This window comes from Temnothorax nylanderi, unplaced genomic scaffold, assembly GCF_030848795.1.
Source record: "Temnothorax nylanderi isolate EJ_2023f unplaced genomic scaffold, tnyl_v1.0 TNYL_tig0047_pilon, whole genome shotgun sequence".
NCBI classification, from domain to species: Eukaryota; Metazoa; Arthropoda; class Insecta; order Hymenoptera; family Formicidae; genus Temnothorax; species Temnothorax nylanderi.
The window spans coordinates 736899-749582 of record NW_027249109.1 but is presented as its reverse complement, the minus strand read 5'-3'; the positions used below and the strand labels follow the sequence as shown (position 1 = coordinate 749582).

The following is a 12684-nucleotide window of genomic DNA, read 5'->3' as shown; positions in this document are numbered from 1 at the left end:
CGTGCACTTTTCTCATTTAGTTCAAATCAAGCAAATTGCAAATAATGTGTATATCATTTGCACATGTTTAAATAACGTTATATAATATTTGATTAATGTTTAGTACGTAAATAAAAATAATTTGCAATTATTATAGTCGGCATCAGATGCACGCATGTCGACGCTCACTAACCCCGCGGTGCTTCGACAAACGAGCTTCCGGTCGCGCGTCACTAAAGCCAACTATTATGATTTTTCGCACTAAAACTCGTATGCGATCTAATAAATTGCTAAAAATGCATTATATAGCATATGCAGCATTTGTAATAATTTACCACGTCACATGTGAGCTAGCACGAAAAATCGCAACGTACCCTTGATTTGAAGCTTTTGCGACGCTTTATCTCAGAAACAACCATGAGCTAATCAACTTGCAACTTTTCTGCAAGAGCAGAACTTGCTCGTACGTTTCTCTTGCGAATAAATTCAAGACAATTCAAGAATCGAGCCCCATATGCCGCCGAGTGCCGAGCCGAGCAAGTATTGTATGTACTTTCGTAGGCGAATCAGATGGTCTAAAGTTCGCACGCTCAGGGACGACAGGGACTGCGCAGTGCGCAGTGCGCAGTGCGCACTTCGTTCTTCGTTCGTTGCGCATCCGCCTTTCCCGACTGACGTTAGCCGCGAGTTACGGCATGGCCGCCATGGCAGCTGATGCCCCGCGTTGCAGCACTTGACGTTTAATCGGAACATGTCATTTTGCAGATTTCATTTTCACAAATGGCAGACACTTTTTTCGGTTTCGATACCACGATCGGAGTAAGTACGGATAACACATCGCTCGATTGCGCGCGGCATCGCGGACCGATTCGTCCGAGTTCCAACGGGGCGCGCAACCGTGTGAATCTTCCCCCGATAAACAGCCGCGTCGCGGCACGTCTCCTGCCTGGAGAAACAAAACTTTTCATCCTCCGCCGTTACTCGGCAGGCCTGATCTGAAACGGCGTCTCTCGCCGAACTTATCCTCAATTGCATCTCGTCGATACCGCTCCCTCCCCCCCCCTTCCCCGGAAAATGATAAAATCCGTTCTCCGAAGCGGTCGCAGGATTACATTACGTCGTCTAACCTCATTCTTGTTTTCCTCGCCCTAAAGGTCATTAACATCGAGCGTCGCAAAATCCCGGTTGAGTTTGTCGAGAAATTTGCGCGTGTCGTCTTAATTAGTAAAGTTCCATCAATTTGAATCTGATATTGCGTCGGAAGTATTATCGCTACAAAACATGGCTATGACCTTTGTAATTTTGTACTTTTTTTTTTTATCAAACATCCATGACATGGTTTCTTTTTTTTTATCTGGTTTACGTTAAGTTATATTGAAATATTTTCACGTTTCCGGTAATAATTATTGTTCATTTGGTATATTAGGATAACAATCTCGAAGATGGACTGGATGGTCCATTGGAGGAAGATGAGCTTGAGGAGGAAGAGTACGATGCGCTGAATGATGAGACGTTTGGTCCCGATGCTGCTATCGGTGATTGGGAAGAAGATCATGAGAAACTTGCCGAAATTACTGAATCAAATCGCCTTCATAATCAGAGTGCAACAAACAAGAAGGTATGTTGTCATCGATCAAGATTTTCTTTAATTATCTTAATAAATGTTCTTTCAAATGTGTGCTCTCTATTTCAAACTTGTTATATGTTGAGATTATATTGTGCAATTTGGATTTTTTAATATTAAAAATAGGTGAAGTTAGGACTTACAATGACTCATGAAACTGTGTGATTAAATGTACCGCACAACAATTATCTATGATTAACAAATTCAAAGAAGGCAATCAACAAAAACGTCTTTCAATATTAACAATATATAAACTTAATATATAAACAAATATGACTTTGCTACAGATATTTGTATTCACAAACTTTCAAGAAAAAATCGTGACAATGCTACGATTTGATCAGTTGTGTGAGTCACTGTAATAAATGTAATACTTGAAAAATAATCTTGTAAATGTAACACATTTAATTAAAATTATACTTTTCCCTATTTCCTATTCTACTGTCATTACATTATCTGAATTTTGTAACAAATAGTTACACATATTATATCATGCTTTATATTTCTTACAGACTATTTCTAACATAAATATCGAGGATAATTTATCACATCTGGTATTGGATAAGGAAGGAATAGTTCCCCGACCTGGTGTGTGGGGTAGTCCTTTAAATTTATCTCCTCCGAAACCACGGTTATCTTTACCAAATGTCTGTACAGTGGAAGAGTTGGAAAGAGGGCTTATTGCAAATAGGCCGCCACCAGGTCTCAGTAAACCACAAACGCAACAACAGAAAAAGTCTGAGGGTTCACTTCTCTTTGAGGCCCTCTCTTTGAAAGAGAAACTTCAAGTCAATGGCCTACCTCCACCACGTTTTCCGCCAGGATTGGGTCTACCTGGAGCACATCCTATAGTTTTGCCCAATATAAGAGGACCACATCCTCAGTTGATGCAACATCCTAGATTATTAGGTTTAATTAGTAAGTATGTTTATTATTATTAATTAAATATCCCATTAAGATATGTACAGATTTGTATACATATTTGCAAAATATGAATTGATAAGTTCTCGGCAAATGTTGATCTCAGAATGTTTTGGTACTTAGAGATATTTTTCAATGAGGTTATGTTCTAAAATCTCCAATCACGAGAATTATGTATTATTTCTTGTATTTATATTTCTACTTTATATATCTAATCTTATTTGTTGTAATTAATACAAAATATAATTAATTATCACTTATTTATTATCATAATTAATTTGGAATTAAAAATGACTAAATTTTAAAATTACCTTTGCTGAAATATTTCTTTATATTGATATTGATTATCCTTTCATTTATCAGATCAACCTGGTAATATGTTACGTTATCCTCCTCCGCATTTAATGTTGCCACAACCAGTTCCAAGGCAAGCTCTTCATGGCTCTTATGGTTTTCCTCCTGTAAGTCTTTTACAGGTTATATATTATGATTACTATAATATGTATATAATATAAAGTATTTTTACATTGTTAATACTTTTTTTATTACATTTCAGCAACTACACCCTAATCTAGGAGGCCCGCAGTTCCTTCGGCCAGATCACATGATGCCTGCATTTCCTAATAATCAAACCAATCACCAACAACACCAACCTTATTCACATTTAGGAAATCAGAGAAATCAGAACAGATCTTACTATCATAGCGAACAACAAACTGGACATCAACCATTTTTTAAAAATAATCAATATCCTCACCGCAATCATGACAGAAATAATCAAAGACCTTCTTATCATCATCAACATTACTCGCACAGTGTTAACGGTAATGCTTCGGGAGAATACGAACACTCAGGAAAACTTGCTATAAAACCTCATGAGAAGCAATGGTTAATTAATATTCAATTATTACAACTTAATACAATTCAACCGTACGTTGATGACCATTATTACGTCGTATTCTGTGATAAACGGAATAAGCAACATGCAAATCAAGAACAAAAAGATAAGAAACACCATAATAACAATGGATATCATAGGGATCATAGGTATGTTTTTTTTAATATCTAAAGCTTGTATTTCCTATAATAACTTACATTAATTTTTCACATTTCTACATATTTTGACGCAAGCAAATCTGTATTTTTTGTGATAACGTAGCACTACAAAATATACTTTGCACGAAACATGCAATAATCACTTATTTTATTATAATTGTGGGATTTAAGAAATTAATAACCAATGTTGATTAAAACTATCATTTATTTATTCTGTATTGTAGACATAGATTGATCGTTACTTATTTCTTCAAGATTATTTATTTACATATTATTTATTACTATCCTTAATTTTTTTTTACTATTCCTTTAGAGATTGGGAACCATCACCTCAAGCCCCTTCAAGATCAGCATACACGCCAGCTCAATTTGAGAATTCATTAGGCAAACTTCATTGCAGCAGTGTGACAGCACCACGTAAACTTATCGATATGGATGTCGTATCAAATAGCGATTCTCAGTCTACTTCTCAGTCCCAACAGAAAGACACTAAAAAAACACGGCAATTACTCCTTGAAATAGAGAGAGTACTATCAATATTCTAATACAATTAATAAAATAAATAATTCGGTAATGTATTCTTTATTAATAAAATGTTATTCTTTAGCTGTATACACTGCAATTCAAACTCGAAGATTTGAGTAATCCTCTCGCTTCAATTCCGGAACCGCAACAACAACAGGAAGGGGAATCTGAAGTAAATACGACTAAAACTGAACCGGAGTTAATAAGCATGATTTTAATATGTATGCAACAATTAATACAAGATGATAAATTAGCTAGTATGCTAAGTATTCGAAAAGGAAAGGTAATTTGATGAATAAGAGATTTAAAGCTTATAATCATATTCTCAATGTCTTGTATTTATATATATTTGTATATTTATAGACATTACTACTGCGTTTTTTACCTCACCTGAACATGACAGAACATAGCAAGCAGTTAAGAGAATTGTGGACTACGATATTTAAAGGATTAGCCGTAATAGGCCGTAGAGATTGTCATATATTGACAGACTTTTATTCCGAATTTCGAAGATGGCTTGATGCAGTGAAAGATTTTGATACTATATTGCGATTAGCGAGAGCATTATCCGACTCTGCTATTGTTCATCCTGTTAAAAATAATAGCTTAACTTTTGCCCTTCTGAATAAGGTTAGTTAAATGTATAATACTTACGAATCTTTCAATAAATTCATATATAGGAAGTATATTTGCAAAACACGATAATCTCTGTTATTTATCACTTGTTCTTTCAGTTTGGTGTGTCTGCAATAGCAGCGATGTTCGAGCATGCTGAACAATTGTGCGTCACAGATGATTCCCTGCCTTCTGAATGGTCAACCTTTGTAGTGACAATAGTTGAGCTAATTGGTGACTCGCCACCCTGTGTTGCACCTTGTCAACCAATTACTGCAAACACGCTCAATAAACATCTGAACCGGATTTCCAGTTTAAAACTAGAAAGGTATACAGCGCTAGCGTGCTTGTTGACTGATGCCAATCCGTTACGATAGTCTAACGTTACACAAGTTAAATTTGAGTTTTTTTAAAGTTCGTCTTTTTTTAACGTGCGAAAAATAAATTATGCTAAAAAGGAATGATACATACAGACAAATATTTTAATATAATTACTAATGTTATTGAAACATCCATTGTGTATGATAATATTTCTAAATAGATGCCATGATTTTACAAAGTAGATTAAGTATCTGATGCGGAAGATTAAAGAAAAAGAATTTATATATGTATATATATAGGTAGAAATATTGTGAACATCCTGATGCACAATGAGGTTTCTTACTCGTATACATATATAATATCATCTTTTATTGTATATTTTGTAAACAATCAGTTTAAGCTCATAATTGATAGCATGACGAAGCCACTACAATATCAGAAAAAATAAACATCAGATAAAGTAATAGAGTTACATGCCAATAATCCTTCATGGCTTTTTTTTTTAATTACGGTATATTTTGATTTCTACTCTGTGTAAGATTGGTATCTAATGTTCAACGTAAGACATTTGAAGTTATCATAGCACATTTCATTTCCATTTAAAAATATTGTGATTTATGTCTTTCTTTATAAAATATATCATGTAAAATGAAACAAGTGAAACAGATAATTTCAAATGCCTTACTTCGAATTAAACTGCACATCCTATCTTCCTATTTGCTATATATTTCATACTTCTTTTAATTAATGTATTTATATTTTTAATGAAATTAAAATTATAAGTTCTACTATTGGTATTTATATACCGTTGTATTGATGGATACTTAAATTATTTTGGCTATATAGTATGTATCCATTTTTTTATGGAGATTTCCTGTATAGAAATATAGTGATAATTTTATATGCATTAGGAAACTTTTCCTTTATTCCTTCATGAACTCAACTTTTTTCAATAACATATTTTATTGTAAGTATAGAACGCATTAGCGTTTTTTACATTAGCAGTTTTTTTTTTAATTTATGCTGCTAACTGTATCTTTTAAAGTTTAGTTTTGCGTATATTTTGCAATGTTACATGTATATGAAAATAAATATGTATATGATGATATTCTTCATGAAAGGTAAGATAGGATGTGTATGTTCTTTTTTTTCTTTTGTTTATATGAAAAGCAGATATCTACGTTATTATACATATACATTATGCATTGTTGTAAATGAAATCAATAGCGCTAGAAAAAGAAAAAAACTCGCTATCAGTGTACAGATGACTTATATTTTGGAAATAACGACAGATAATCATTTACACCGCACTGTTAAGATATAATTATGGAGATGAGAGTATACAACAATTGCATAAGTTAGTTATCAGCAGCAAAACTGTAGTAGACTTTTTATAACGTTTGTATTATATATTAAGTACCAAAATTGAATTTCTATCAGTTCGGATATCAGAAGCATGTAACAACATGATCTTTAATCTAGTTATAAAAGATTACAGATTCATCAATTTAGGAAGGTGTGGTATCTCTTTCTTTTCTTATTTTCTAATATAAAATAGTTGTAGGTCAGACACAATCTTGTGATCGCGTAATAAAAGGAAGAGAGAAAGGAAGGAGATTCTATAATTGCAATGTGTGTTTGCAGTACCGTAAGAATTTTAAAGATAATCTAAAGTGTATGAGATGACATGGCCTTTAGAGTACTAAATAAGATGATTACTTTTTATCGCAGTTTAACTACAACCTTGTTTATGTACTTCTAGCTTGTATATAGAACGATATTGCGTGAATGATGGATGCATTTTGTAATCAAATGCAGAAATATTTCGGTTTCTGCCATGTCGCAAGACGTAATAATACAATTTTGCAAAAACGATTTTCGAAGTTAGAGTTTCTTGTTGCTAGTTTGTAGTCTTAACACGTGTAATAATGATTATCGACTCGAGCGGTATTTTTGAGTTGCACCGGACATTTTGTAAAGGAGAATTTTTTAAAAACCATGAAAGCATCGCACACACAATTTTAATTTTGTAAATGCACAATCCGAATTTAGTTAACAAATATTTTATCGCGCTAGTTTTTTTTTATTATAATGTAAATCGCTTCACTATCATTAGTTAAATCATTAGAAGTTAAATGTTAAGATATTGCAGCATTTCAGTTGATTACATTTATATAACTTAAGTTACGTTATCACATATAAACACACGTTATTTCAGTGCGATTAGCTTATATAATTTAAATAATACATATTAAACAGTGTTATATGGTTTTTCAATTTCTGCTATTAGATATCACTATAAATACAGCTTTGGTGATTATTAATTTGATGAATTAAATGAATTGAACAAAAGGCGAACCAAATGAGTACTCATCTATTAACGCTTACGAATGATTTATTAATGTTCAGCTCAAAAGTTTTGCTAATTAGCGTTCTCATTATTATGTAACAAGCTGACAAAGAGAAATAAAATCTACGTTTTTACATAAGCAATGCTGAGAATCTAAGGGATACATAATCTATCCCTTATCTGTAGACAAGAATGCATGTCTGAGAAGCCCAAAAGTTACATTACATTCTTCTTATTACGTAACTGTGGGCTCGCACTTTTGTAGGGTAAACTTAATTATAGGCGCAGCGTATTTATGAATTGTTTCAAGTATATACTAAGAAGTATAGAATTTTTAATGATTTTATGTTTAAGGGAAAAAACATTTTAGAGTACTCTTCATTTTAAATGCTTAAACTCTGCCCTATCGATTTATATGTTAAGGGGCAGATTAGGCGACTATTAATGAGTATACTATTTTCTTTTAAGGGCTACTAAAAATATGTATGTATATATTTCACAAATATATACATATATTGGTAAAGCAATATGCTCTTCTTGCTCGTTCATATTATGTAACAATAGAACTTAATTCACTCCCCCTTTTTTTCTTTTTTTTACCACCGTCATTCACATTAGTCGCAATAACTCATGTATGGTGTTTGCAGTTTTTTCATTTATGCCCTAAATTAATTGTTGCGAAAGCAACGTTGTTTCGATGCTATATTGCTGTTGCTAATGCACTAGTTGTACCAAAAAATTCATCGTAGCACAGCAGAACGATATAAATTAAAATCTATTCAATTTGTACAGCGAATAAAAGGATTTTATTGTCGACGAGTATATCTGTATACTTTAAAACTAACCAAGTATATATCTGTTCTAATACATATATGAATTACACACAATATTGTATAATGAGTGATGTTTCATATTCTGTTTGTGTCATCGTCATGCAGATTAAAGCTTTTGCTAATGAAAAAAAGAGCATGCAACATGTCTTCTTGTAAAGTAGGTAAAGCGATTAGAGCAAAAATTGTGCGTTTGCTTTTTGTGATTAAAGATATATTTTTATAAAAACGCTATGTTTATTATGTTTAGAAACGAAACAGATGTAATGGAGTGCTATAAAAAAAAGGAAACGAGATCGTTGAATTAACTTACGAATCTTTCATAGTTTATTGTCATTACGTCTATTATGTACTTGTCGGTGATATGCCTGTATATTAAAAGAAATTGATTGTAAATTTATAACTCTGAGAATATAATTGTAGCTATATTGTGTATGTACAGAATTGATCTAATTTGAAATCAAAGTCTTAAATAAATGTTTTGCATCCTACGTATCTTTTGTATTTCATTATAAAAAATTATCTACTGTATCACACTATTATATATATCGCAAATTTTCATTACTTGAAAAATTTCTGATTTCATTTTCCATAAAACTAAAGTTGTGATCGCATTTAAAAAAAAATATGCACGCCTCGTAACAAAGCGTTTCTACAACAGGCGCTTAGTAACAAAATATTTGACAGAAATAAAATACAGATTGTTTTTTTATGTACTTCTAATGTATGAACATTATTCAAATATTTCAAACGTATAATTTTTATTTTTTTTTAGAATTAATAAGTGAGATAAATTAAGTTTTGAATTATATTTTTTTAATGCGTGTTTCTGTATTTTAATACTATTTCCAATATTAAGAGATTTATATATAATCCATAAATTATTGTGTGTAAGGGATTCCATAATTATCACATATATTAAATGTAAAAATAATGATAAAATTCATATTCAGATATAAAACAATATGTATTTGTCTATACATATAATTGTTAATTCCAGAGCAATCTTGCCCTTATTTTTAACTTCAATCATCAGTATTTACATCTTGAATAATCCATGTTTTTTCTCAGCAAATTCTCATCATTGTTGACTATTTTTTCTTCTTGTTTTTATTGATCTTTTTCTTATTTAGTCGTCTTTCCGCTCTTATTTCAGATTCCGTTTCTTTCATCTGAAATTCAAACTCGCTCTCTTCTTCGCTATATTCTGCACTCTGCTCATCTAATTTATGTTTCATTGATTTTCTCTCAACTGGTACATTGAACTCTTTTTCGTTCTTCGTAAGAAATTTAAGATTCTGGGATTCACAATGTTTAATGCAAGAGGCATAGAATTTGGCTATTGCTGTGCCGTCCGTTTTTATTCTATTTTCCCAATTTATAATCTTTGCCATATTTTGTAAATCTATTGCTGCTTTAGCACGCTCGGTCTCGATGTATTTTCTATTTTCTTCAATTACAGATAGAAGCTGTTTCATCTTCTTGCAATAAATTGTCACATGACATTTCTTCAGAAATTCTTTTAACTACGAAAGTATATCGATTTAATATTTTGGACATAATAAAAATAAAATAATAAAACATCTAATAATGAAAATTCTAAAAATTTTTTAAATTTAGTTTCTTTTTAAGATACCTGTATTATACAAGATATGTAGAGATCTGGGAAATATATTCTGTAACTTTCACTTGCTGCATGTTCCAATATAAGTTGATAAATAGTTTCAATAATACTATCTTTGAAGCCATTTTCTACCAATTGTGATTTCGATATCCTTAAAAGGCAATCAAAGGATATAGGTTGCATCGTAGCTTTATGCCTTTTGTTAAAATCATAAGAATCCAGTATCTAAAAAGAAAAGTTTGACACAAGATAATTGTATATCCTACGATTACAATTATTAAGATTTGAAAATAATTGATACCTCGAGAAAGAACGGCATAATAGGTATAAAAGTCCCGATTTCCTTAGAAATGGTTATTAACATTTCCAAACAATGGAATCGCAATGGATAATATTGTACGGTTGGATTTATTTTTATTGTTCCAATAATAATCTGTTAAATAATTTAATGTTCTTTTAACATAAATTGTTACATTATTTTTATTGCTTGTTTGTTTAAAGTATCTAATACCTGGACTAACGGATATAACAGCGATTCCAACTTATCTCTTGCTTTAGTTATCAATTCTGTCCAAAAGCGTAAGAAATTTATATACTGCCAATTATATACGGCCTGCAAGTTTTCCTGGAAACAAAAAATCTTGGATGTTAGTAATAAATTTTATGAAAAGTACATAATTGCTATTTAATGATTACCTTGTTCTTTAAGGTTACTGCGTTTTTTAAATCAATCGCTAATTGTCTGATATGTAAAAAGGCATGACTGTACGAAATATTGTGGTCAAGCAGATAAATTTCGACCAAAGAGTGCCTCATGAAATTTATTCTTGGTAATGTTTTGGGTGAAACAAATTTCGTATTCTGACCGTATTTCTCATACATAGTCTAAAAAAAAAAGTTTTAATGATGCCATTGTCCGCAAATATTCTTTTCATCATAATATGTGGATCTCACCTCTAATAGTTTCTCAAGTACAAATTCTTTGCTAGTTGCAATATGTAAGATATTCATAAAGGCTATAACACAAACAGTTTCTTCTGCAGTTGACCATAGCTTTAATAAGATTCTTAACAATGGTTTGCTTAAGGACGAAAACGATTGGGTATAAGGCAACATTTGATGACAATGCTTTAGAAGCACTATGAGAACAGCATTATTGGATGATCCTACAGTCTGCAATAACTGTGAAACAGATGTATTTATTGATAGAATACATTATTTAAACTGCATTATATATGAAAGATAAATGAAGAATTTACATATACATACTTTAATTAAATCTGACACGTATAACTTCAAAATTTCTTGTATTTTGTTAAATCTTTTAGATTTATGTGCCTCCTGCGATTCTGGATCCAGTTTTAAAAACCGTCTAAGTGCATCAGGCAAGTGCGTTATACATAATTGCATCACGCCATTAAATGCTAAACACAATTTGGTAAAATTAAAATAGAATTATTCAAAAAATAATTAGTGACTTAATAGCAATTAAAACTAACTTGCACTTCCTTCTACTTTATATCGCGTGGTTGTATCCCGTGATACTGCGATACTATTCAAAGCTGCATGGAAGGCCTCTACAGCACGTTTAATGGTAACACTTGATCTACAAATTCAGAATATTGCATAGTTACTACTTTGCTATTCATTCAATAAAAAGGAAAACTTACTTGTCTGTTTGTATTTCTTGTTGCCAAGCTTTCAGTAATTGCATAGTGATCTTTTCATAATTATCGTCAGCTTCTTTCGATTGAGAATCACTATTATCGCTAGCAACCTGAATATTTAATAATATTGTTAAAAAGGTATTTAAAACAAAGAGTTAAAATTACATTTATGAAAAAAATACCTTTAAATTTTTATTAGAAATGTGCCTATCATCCGAGTCCACTGAATAATTATCATCATCTCCGTCATCTGATACTTCAAAGTCTAAGAGATCTTCGTCACTTTCCTTCAGGTATTCATAAAAATCAGGATCAGTATCTTGTAATTTCATCAATGATCTTTTGTGTTCTGCAGGATTTAAGTTGCTCTCGCTATCGCTGTCGCTATTAGGTCGTTCGCTGTTTTCATCATCTGCATAAAGGAATATAACAAAAGTTGGAATATGCAATCTAAAATAAAAAAAGAAATCCAATCAAATATTTGAGATCATATACCTGCGTTTTTATCTTTTTCATCACTATCGTATATATCACTATCTGTATCACTTTCGAAATCTTGTTCAAGGAACTCTTTAGTAGTTACTTTGCTCAGATCTCTTTTCTCTTTCCCAGTAATTGCTAATTTCTGTACTTCTGGCAACTTGAGAGGCCTCTGGCTCATCTTCTTCACTTTCATTTTTAGGATAAGTTATACACTTTTGTAACTAATTCAAATAATCTAGAAGAAATTATAGATTTGAATACATAATATAACTGAATAAACGTGTAAATATGAGAAAGACAAGATTAGCACGTGTATAACCTTCTCATTCCTGAACTTTTTATTTTCAAATAGTAATTAATAATCATATATAATAGAAGTTTTGCTTCTCTTACCTGCAACCTTTACTGAATTAATCATACATATGTTATAAACGTACATAATACGTTCATAAATTTATTTTGCAATTTCCACGTGCATTTTAGAAATCCGTTTTTCATTGCCAGAGAGAAGCCATCCGTGCCACGTGCCACGCCGCCGCGCCGGCGCGGACCGCGGACGGCGAGAGCGGTCGAACGTGATTCGGCCGGATTCGGTGGCAATCGGGGGCTCGACTCGCCTGCCTCGCCGCGCAGCGCGCGCGCGCGCGCGCGCAAGTAATACGTTGCTCGTTGAACGTCGCGGTCGGCAG

General features: G+C 32.0%; 2 protein-coding genes across 2 annotated transcripts; one reads left to right on the top strand and one right to left on the bottom strand.

Annotated features, from left to right (window-relative positions):
• Positions 1-646: 646 nt before the first annotated feature.
• Patr-1 (Protein associated with topo II related - 1) lies at positions 647-8712 on the top strand. Its single transcript, XM_071705733.1, has 9 exons — positions 647-798; positions 1406-1597; positions 2116-2521; positions 2888-2985; positions 3081-3571; positions 3894-4107; positions 4188-4388; positions 4469-4735; positions 4840-8712. The coding sequence occupies exons 1-9, from the start codon at positions 760-762 to the stop codon at positions 5095-5097; spliced, it is 2166 nt and encodes a 721-aa protein (XP_071561834.1). The 5' UTR covers positions 647-759; the 3' UTR covers positions 5098-8712.
• Positions 8713-9169: 457 nt separating this feature from the next.
• LOC139772225 (nucleolar complex protein 2-like) lies at positions 9170-12559 on the bottom strand. Its single transcript, XM_071705734.1, has 12 exons — positions 12389-12559; positions 12008-12230; positions 11695-11924; positions 11516-11622; positions 11345-11451; positions 11115-11269; positions 10800-11027; positions 10542-10730; positions 10357-10470; positions 10147-10278; positions 9858-10070; positions 9170-9747 (listed from the first exon to the last, which is right to left on the bottom strand). The coding sequence occupies exons 2-12, from the start codon at positions 12186-12188 to the stop codon at positions 9313-9315; spliced, it is 2091 nt and encodes a 696-aa protein (XP_071561835.1). The 5' UTR covers positions 12189-12230; positions 12389-12559; the 3' UTR covers positions 9170-9312.
• Between the last annotated feature and the right edge of the window lie 125 nt (positions 12560-12684).